This window comes from Echeneis naucrates, chromosome 16 (genome assembly GCF_900963305.1).
Source record: "Echeneis naucrates chromosome 16, fEcheNa1.1, whole genome shotgun sequence".
NCBI classification, from domain to species: domain Eukaryota; kingdom Metazoa; phylum Chordata; class Actinopteri; order Carangiformes; family Echeneidae; genus Echeneis; species Echeneis naucrates.
The window spans coordinates 23,341,107-23,349,889 of record NC_042526.1 but is presented as its reverse complement, the minus strand read 5'-3'; the positions used below and the strand labels follow the sequence as shown (position 1 = coordinate 23,349,889).

The following is an 8,783-nucleotide window of genomic DNA, read 5'->3' as shown; positions in this document are numbered from 1 at the left end:
GCGATTCAGTATTAAACTTAATAATTCAGTATTAAACTGAATCGCTGAGCCTGCAGGGGCTTGTGGCTAATATACATCTATATATAGATATATACAGCCTCTACCACTAGATCGTGTAAAATAAAGTCTGATCTGCACATGGCAACTATTTATAGGCACGTCAATCATGGAGAGCTCGAGTCTACTATTTTCTTCTTCATAGCTGGCATGCACACACACACACCCAGCATCTCATAACACAAGGACTTAGGGTGAGGGAGTAGACATGTATACAGTGGAGAAGACATCCGTGTGTTCTAAATGTACACTGAGCAGCACTGAGATAAAATGACCCTGTTGTCATTTATCAGATAGAAGTGAAACAAATGGAAACAGAAGTGAAAGGACAAGGTAGGTTCAACAGGATGAATAAGAATTAGGGTTAGAAAATGCTGTTGGTTTTGAACAAGTGGTTTGAACTGGAGTAAAAAGGAAGTTGGAGTGATAACTTTGTTCTGATCTGTGTTGGTACTGTAGTTGACAAACTATTGAAACATTTCTCATAAACAAGGACAAAGGGTCATAGTTCAATACAAGTTTATGATAAAAATCCAATGAAATAACATCATTGATTTATACAAAGTAACACAATCAGCCAATTGAACTAAAGCTCTAATAAAAAAGAAAACGATTAAATAAAAATGTAGAAAGAAATGCATTCATCATCATGTTGCAAAACAAGAGGATCTTTATCTTTTCCTACGACAATCTGACAAAAATATTTATCAGTTACAACTTGGCAGTCTTTTGTTCCACAAAAATACACAGAATAGTATTTTTAAAAATTAAGGGGAAAAAGATACATTTAAGTCTTACTTGAACTACAGTCTGGGCCAAGAGGAATACAAGGAGTTGATGATGAAATGGCAGGTAGAAAAGTCTAAACTCGTTTTCTCATATTCTGAAGACCTGAAATCAAATTCACAGCCCCCCCCCAAACCCCAGTCTACATGGCCCACCTCAAACAACCAAAAAAGTCATCCTGCATGTGCTAGTTGGAAAGTGAAAAAGACGTGGAAACCTGTTAAAAAACAGAAGGTGACAAAGAGTCCATCTTGGTGCAGAAAAGATCCTGATGTGATGCAGCTCAATGAGCAATATGTACTGTTTGTTTGTGTATGTGTTTGCATGTGTCTCAGTAAATTCGGCCTCGGCTCCTGTTTCCTCTGGCTCCAAAGCCTCGTCCCCGACCGCCCCTGAAGCCACCGCGTTCTACAGACAACAAAATTAGAAAATCAATATGTATCATTTACTATGGCCCAATTACCAAAACAAAATGGATCAGTGTATCATGTCAATATTTTTCTAATGATCACTTGAATTTAAGGACTATGTGCTGAGCCTATTGAAAGTTTAAAAGTTAGAAAAATAAAGCTGTTAGTGCTTCCTGGGGTACAAACAATTTAACAGTGACATATATCCTTCATAGACCTTTGATGAATAGAAAAGTAATGGCTGTAGCTATATTCACAAAATCAAAGTTCAGTTGCTATAAATGACATGTTTAGAAAAGCAAATACATAAATTGTCAGAGTGCTCCTCACCATAGGTAAAATTTCCAATTGAGGCGCTGTACTTGCCGCTGGGAGGGTTGTAGATTTGCCGTGCATCCCTCCGGGGGAGGGGGGAGATCTGTTTTTTTGTGCTGCCTCCAGACCCCAATTCTTCAGCTGCCAGACGCTTCGGCCTAAAAACACGAACAGTGAAGGAAGATTTTACAGGGCAACAAGGACACTCAGCTTTTGCATGAATGGTTCATGAAAAAAAAATGTGTGTGTGGATGACTTACGCTACTGCCTCTGTCTTTTGGACAGGTTTCCAGGACAGAGTGACTGTGCTCTTGTATGAAGGGGGGTTGTGGAAGAGATCCTATAAGGAGAATAAAGTTTAAAAGACATTTATTTAAAAAAAATAAATAAATAAATAATTGTAAAAAACTGTTGCTTCTCTCTCTTCATACGAGTGATGAGAAAAACATTTTATCGTGTCATCTAAAAGAACAGTCCTGACTCAAAATTGTCATTTTGACTGACTGACACACACACACTATGTGGCTAACACCACACTTGCCTTGATGAGGACATTGATGTTGTTTGTGATCTTCAGGGCCACCACTTTGATCTTGTTCTGATCATTCATAAAGAAAAAGTCAGACTTTGACAGCAGGACTTCTGGCACATGCAACACGTTGACTGAGTGTAGCAAATACAGCATATTCATTTTGGTCCCATGTGAGCTGAAGTGGGTTTTACCTCTTCAGTCTTAAGCGCATCTCCTGTCTTGCCTTGCAGTGCAACTCTCAGCTGTCTGATGTAAACCTGCAGGCCTCTTGCAAAGTACTGTAACCTAGTTAGAGAGGACCAAGTGAGAGAGTCTATCAATCCATTTTTGCAAACATAAAATTTTCTAGAGCTAAGACTTCAGCCCCTCACCTGATCTTGAAGTCTTTGAGGCGTTCAGCATCCACTTTGTCCAGGAGGAAGTCTGGCAACTTCTTGCCAAGCTGGTGAAAGCTGAAGAGGAGGCACTCAACGTAGCTGAACTGGAGTTTGGGCTCCTCACTCGTGGAGTTCTCTCCATTCTCCACCTCCTCTGGTGGCAGAGGCATGAACTCCTATGCAGACAAATGCAAACAAAAAACAGGAAAAGTCAATGGCGGAGACCTTTTTGTATTTCTGTAGCCACAAATGGCTGATATTCATTTTAACAACATTTAACAATCAGTGTTGGAGCATGAAATGGAGAAACTCCAACAAAATTTGTTAATAATCGTAAAGATTTTGGGCATTCGCTGAGGGAATTCAATTGGATTCAAGTTGGTTTAATTACGTAATCCAAACGGAGCCAAGATAAGTGTATAAGATGTTCCCAAAACAACAAGGAATCCTCAGATTCTTAAATTTACCCTAAACTGGCCAGAGGCCAAGAGTAGACACTGCAATGGAGCATCCTAGATGAATGTATGAAACAATGTTATGCTAAAGAAAACAGTAAAATCTCAGAATCTATCTGGTGGTGGGGGGGATGTATTCTCAACATGTGCATTTTATTTCCAAAGGAATTTCCACTTTTATTCCCAAATGTCCAGCAACAAACAGGATGATGGGTTCTCACCAGCAGCTTGGTAAACAGCATGTTGAGGTTGGCCTCCAGCTTGTCCATGTCTCCGCAGAATGGACTCATCTCAGCCAGGAGCTTGAGCACCTACACACATACAGACAGACACACACAGATTGTAATGCGCATTGCTAATGAGAAACAGTGTTGCGTGGTGCAGACTAATGACCCATTAACAACATGCAGTTGGCTGACACCTCTGACAGGTGGCTGCCATGCAGACTTTGTTTACTACTACTACGGCTCACCAAATGTCAGACATTAGGAGTATCGACCTAACACCAGCAGCCATATTTGTTGGAACTCTGCTCTCTCAAATAAAGGGATAAAAAGTAGAATAGAATTTAGAATCAATTCTCGTAATACAATATAAAGACTCTTCCCAAATTATGAATGAGTTACATTCCAAACAGCTGTTCGCGTCCTGAATTGTTCGTAACGGAGCACATATAAGAGCAAACACAAGTACAAGGAACTGTGATGCTGGGGTGGCGTAGGCTACAGCCCTGCGTGGTGTGGGTAGCATTGAAATTCGTCCTAGGCAGAAGAGGCGCGCAAAACAAAATTTGAACTCAGTCGGCAAGGGGAGTTTTAACTTGTAGCTCTGTCTGCTTCCATCTCTGAATGTTCATTAGTAGAGTACTGACAGTGCTATATATGATGTTTGCACCAGTCTGCAATAATTTCACAAGACATGTAGACACAGGAGATAATGACTTCACTATTTACAGGACTTATTTCCCAACAGTTGGCAGGAACCACATCTACTTCAATGTGTAAGGCGAACTACACTTGTGTTAATGCACCCCAACACAATAACACATCCACCACTGAGAGCTGCATGGTGAGTGATGGCTAGAAAAGGGGTTTAGTTTGTTGACTTTTTTTTCTATGCTTCCTTTTACGTTATAGGGAATATTTCGTGTTCTGAATGTGTTACCACTATCTATTTATACTGTGAATAACTATTTTCAGTCTCTTGTTGCCACTGAGAATTCTAATTTGAGGAAAAGAAAGCGCATGTCTGACTATAATTTGAAACTGTACTCCTCTCTCAAAAACACATTAAGTTTTTGTAAAATGTATCGGCAACACCATATGTAGTTTTACTTTGTGTAAGATAAGAATTAAAATCAGTGGTATCACACATCACCTCTCTGCTGCACGAAGGCAGAATTAGTCAGTTGGGATAAATGATTTGAATTCAGGAGGCATCAATCAGTAAAAGGAAAAACAAGAACTGCACCTCCAGCTGAATGTCCAGCTCAGCCATAGGACTCGTCAGCATGCTGAGGTTGGGCAGCACATGATCACAGAAGTACGTCACAAAACGTGTGGAATGGACATTTTTCTACAAGAAAAGAGAAAAATATGAATAATTTACATTTTAGGAAAGCCATGACAGATTTTAATGTAATTATTACTGAAATATTTTTGCAATTGAGTTGTACTGAAACAGGGACACAAACTAAAAATTTGTTTTATCAGTTATGTTGGTTACTGTAAAGTCCACATTGGTTCTACTCACAGAGAACAGGGGCAGGGCTTGGCGTGTGCACTGCAGCAGCCGGTCAACAGTGTCTGGGTCAGCTGGGTTTAGAGCCTGCTCCAGAAAAGCCTGCTCCACGACCAGCTCCACCAGCTGCTGCCGGCCATGCACCGTCTGCAAAACCCGCAGGCCAGACACCAAACGCATCAAGAGCACAAACTCTTCTCCCGTCACATCCTCCAGTACCTGAAGAGGCAGCGAAGTCGAGACATAACTATCAGTATGTGCTATTGTCCATTTTGGTACAGACTAAGATCCACCAGAAGCTACATCACAGTTTAAACTTAAAAAAAATGTCCTTATGTAAAAATTTGACAGAATAATAGATCAGTGCAGTTTTAACCAAAGTATCAGATGTAACATTTATTAATAGTTGCAAACCAACATAAGATTTCCAATAAAATTTACAGAAATCTTCAACGTAAAATTGAGGATTGATCAATCTCTCTCTCTCTCGCCAATGTCACTTGCAGGGATATGTTGGCTCTCTTACAATGCCATAAAGACTTTAGTCTGGATCAACCTCTGCTCTACAGATAGGGTACCTTGATGCCACTCTGATGATTTGGTGCCATAGAAATAAATTTTATTTGATTATGCTATGTTCAGCCTTTGTAAATGTATAGTTTAATCACCATTTATTCCTCTAGGTTCCCAAGGAAAGTTTCCAACCCAAATAGTAACCCAATCTATCTATGGCCTATAATATCTCCTGGTTATGCCGGCAGAAAATTCATGAGCCACCTCCACTCATTTTTTTGGAACTATAGGTTTCAGACTACACTTAAATGTAGAAATAAGCAAAATTACATCCAACAATCAGCTTTGGACATCGACATTTGACTCCAGACAATTATATGGTTTGGTGTGGCAATGCTACTTTCAAATTACACTTAAATGACCATGGATGATACATCAACTCTACACTAAATGCTAACCTTCTTTGTTTCTGCGAAGACGTACTCCTCCACCTCTTTCGTCATGACGTCCTCTGGCAGGGTTTTCAGTTTGCCTGACAGAAACTTGATAGCCCGTTCCCGCACTATGTCTTCTCCCTGCAGAATCTGAGAAAAGAGGCCTCCCAGAGTACCTGGACAACAAACAGCAGAACACAGGATAGTGTCAGCGCATATCAAGGATTAAAAATTCATTCCCAAACTTTAACTAGGGATGTAACTAATATGGATGAAGTAAGCTGACAGAGAGGCATCTCATGTTTACAAAACAACACCATTAAGCATCAGTTTCCTGAATACAAAAGAGCTAGTTCATGGCAATTCACACAGACATCTAAAACATCTTGTGTGCAGGTAAATTCAACAGAAACTAAAAGAAACGCAGAATTACATTGATTATTTCAACAAACAATGACAAAGCCCTTAGCAAAATAAGAAGAATAAGAACCACAGCTCTGAACCAGGCCAATAAAAACAGGAGGAAGCAACACTTACCCTTAGCATCTATCTTAAAGATAGAAATTAGCGCAGCATTCACTTGGTTGAATTCTGCAGTATCATCTGTAAGCACAAAAAAAAAGTACATGTGTCAAATTCTGATTACACATGATTTCTGTCAATTATTAGCACAGAATCACCATCTGATGAATTAAAATTATTCAAGAAAATTACTTTAACTGGAGAGGGGGAAAAAATTACAATATTGACAGTTGGCCACAGTTATAGCCGCAAAAAGAACAATCCATACATGACTAGAAAAACCGTGTTTTTAGCAAATCATTCATATCATAAATGATATTATCATGATATGAATGATTTATAAAAAGTCAACCAATCAACCTGAAATTAACAAGCAACTATCTTACTGATTGAACAAATATAAATGAGCACAATGAAATATACAATTGTCACTATTTAATGACAATATATAGACAAAACGTTCAACCAACTAAGAAAATAGTCTGATTAGTCAATCAGAACATTTAGAACTGTGGCAGCCCCGAAGTCTTTATCTCCAAACAACAAATACCTGTCTGAAGGAGCTGCGTGAGAATGTCTGCAACTCTGAGGATGTTCTCGCCTGTTGCAAACCGGGGGAGCTCCTTAATGGCCTGCCGCCGGATCTGGACAAAGACAAGTGCGCACAAACTCAAATGGGAGTTATTGTTGTACAACAAAAACCTACTGAACCAAGGAGGAAACGCCACATCAGCCTAAGGACACATACATAGACGCATAACATTATCCAGCTTACACGATAAAGACCATTTAAGCACCATCCCCTAATTCTAAAAAAATGTACTAAGGCCCTTTTACACTCACCGACACATCTTCGTCTTCACACAGATCAAGTTGAGCATTAATGGCTGCATCTGCCAGTTCTGGAAAGCTGCTGAAGAACTTGGGAATAAACTGTGCTGCCAGGCGCTTCTCTTTGGGCCCACCCTTTACACCATCCAGGATTACTTGGTAGGCATCTTTGTGCTGCAGAGTAAAAGAGGTACATCCTCCATAAACATGAGCTAGACATACAAAAGCAGCAAAACTCAAGTTAGAAAGTAAAGTGTTCTAGTAGAAAAGGTCATGAACATTTAGTGTTCCCTAAAATCAGCGGTGTCCATACCTGAACAATCGTGGGAATTGCTCAGGACATTGTGGGTACTTAGGTAAGAGACCTCTGTATGTATGGCCACTAAGATGGGGCAGAAAGGCTAGGAAAATAGCCTGTTTGGGACAGCATAGTCACAGGCCCAAAAAGATCTTAGATTAATGTCATCTGTAAGAATAGCCTAAATGGTTTCATCACAGCTTCAACTGAGAGAAAAGACAGTACTGTTGCACTGCATTTCATGTAGGACTGAGGGTTTTCTGGAGCTTTCTGTCCTCTGAAGTCTCTTTTGAGTCCTTTGTTATTGAGGAAACACCATTTACAGTCGCTGAAATCCTCCCTGACACCTTTTCGTTTACTTACGTTAGATTTCACACATTGCACTGAGTGTTCACTTATGGACAAAACATCTGAGCCCTGTCCAAACGGAAACCCATACGAAATATGAATGAGATTTATTGCAGGATATAGTGTTAGACTGCGGTAGCTAAGCAAAACATACTGAATAAAATGTCCTCCATGTGGACATCTATGTCCCCAGGAGGCACAGCTGGTGCTCGACTGGCACAATTGTCTAAAACGCGCCAGTTCAACACCATAAACTTTACCCATGTTCTCATTAAAACGTATAACAGGAGAGGAAATGTTCCCTTCGAATCACAACAGCTCATGAAAAGTAAATAACAGCCTGGCCTTAGATATAACAGGCCGAAATATAACGAAGCTCAATAGCGAAGTTGCCACTGCTTGTCTTTGGAGTAGCCGCGGTAATTCCCATTAGCCCGGTCGCTGCGTTAGCTAGTTAGCCTAGCACGCACACAACAACGTTATATAAGTCAACAATGGAAGAAAACCAAGATCACGTGGAAAGGTGTGGGATTCGTTGGTTCGTCTGTGCTTCAAAATGAACATTTTGAGCCTTGTGTACCTGGCTGAGGTTGTCCTTAGCATCAGCAAGGATCCCGTAATTACGGTAGAGATCCTCGATAGTGACCGCCATCAGCGTGCGTCCGGGAGCCTGTCGCTCACAGATAAGACCGCCGATAAAACTGCAAACGAAAACCCCTCTCGGGTCACTTTTATCTCCGCTATCAGATGGATGGAATGCCGCCGACGAGTTATTAAAGGGAGATGTATTCCGTGGAAAGGGGACGGGGAGATAAAATTGGGAGAAGCCCGTGAATAGGCACCCGCCACCGTCGCTGATCCGGTGATGTTCGCAGGGCTAACGCGCTACGGAACAACGAGTACAGCGCGTGCGCAGAAGTAGCGAATTGCACGCAGAGTCCGACACACGTGACTGCACACGTGACTATGGTCTGCGCCGAAGTGATGCTCAGTAGTTCCGCACAGCTTCCCATCAAGGAACATCTAACTAAAGGAACCCAGGGCACATCTGCACCAAACTCCGAATCCCAATGGAGAAACCGAAGCTTTCTGGACCACTGAATCATTATGAAGCAATTTTGTTGAAATGGTCCAGTGTTTCGAAGCATTTGATAGTTAGATGTGG

At 40.9% G+C, this 8,783-nt stretch overlaps 1 protein-coding gene across 1 annotated transcript; it reads right to left on the bottom strand.

The window, feature by feature from the left end:
* Positions 1-559: 559 nt before the first annotated feature.
* Positions 560-8,502, bottom strand: api5 (apoptosis inhibitor 5). Its single transcript, XM_029522962.1, has 14 exons — positions 8,199-8,502; positions 6,985-7,146; positions 6,692-6,785; positions 6,157-6,222; positions 5,644-5,795; positions 4,685-4,891; positions 4,403-4,507; positions 3,154-3,243; positions 2,472-2,653; positions 2,292-2,385; positions 2,110-2,166; positions 1,829-1,908; positions 1,584-1,726; positions 560-1,251 (listed from the first exon to the last, which is right to left on the bottom strand). The coding sequence occupies exons 1-14, from the start codon at positions 8,268-8,270 to the stop codon at positions 1,175-1,177; spliced, it is 1,581 nt and encodes a 526-aa protein (XP_029378822.1). The 5' UTR covers positions 8,271-8,502; the 3' UTR covers positions 560-1,174.
* Between the last annotated feature and the right edge of the window lie 281 nt (positions 8,503-8,783).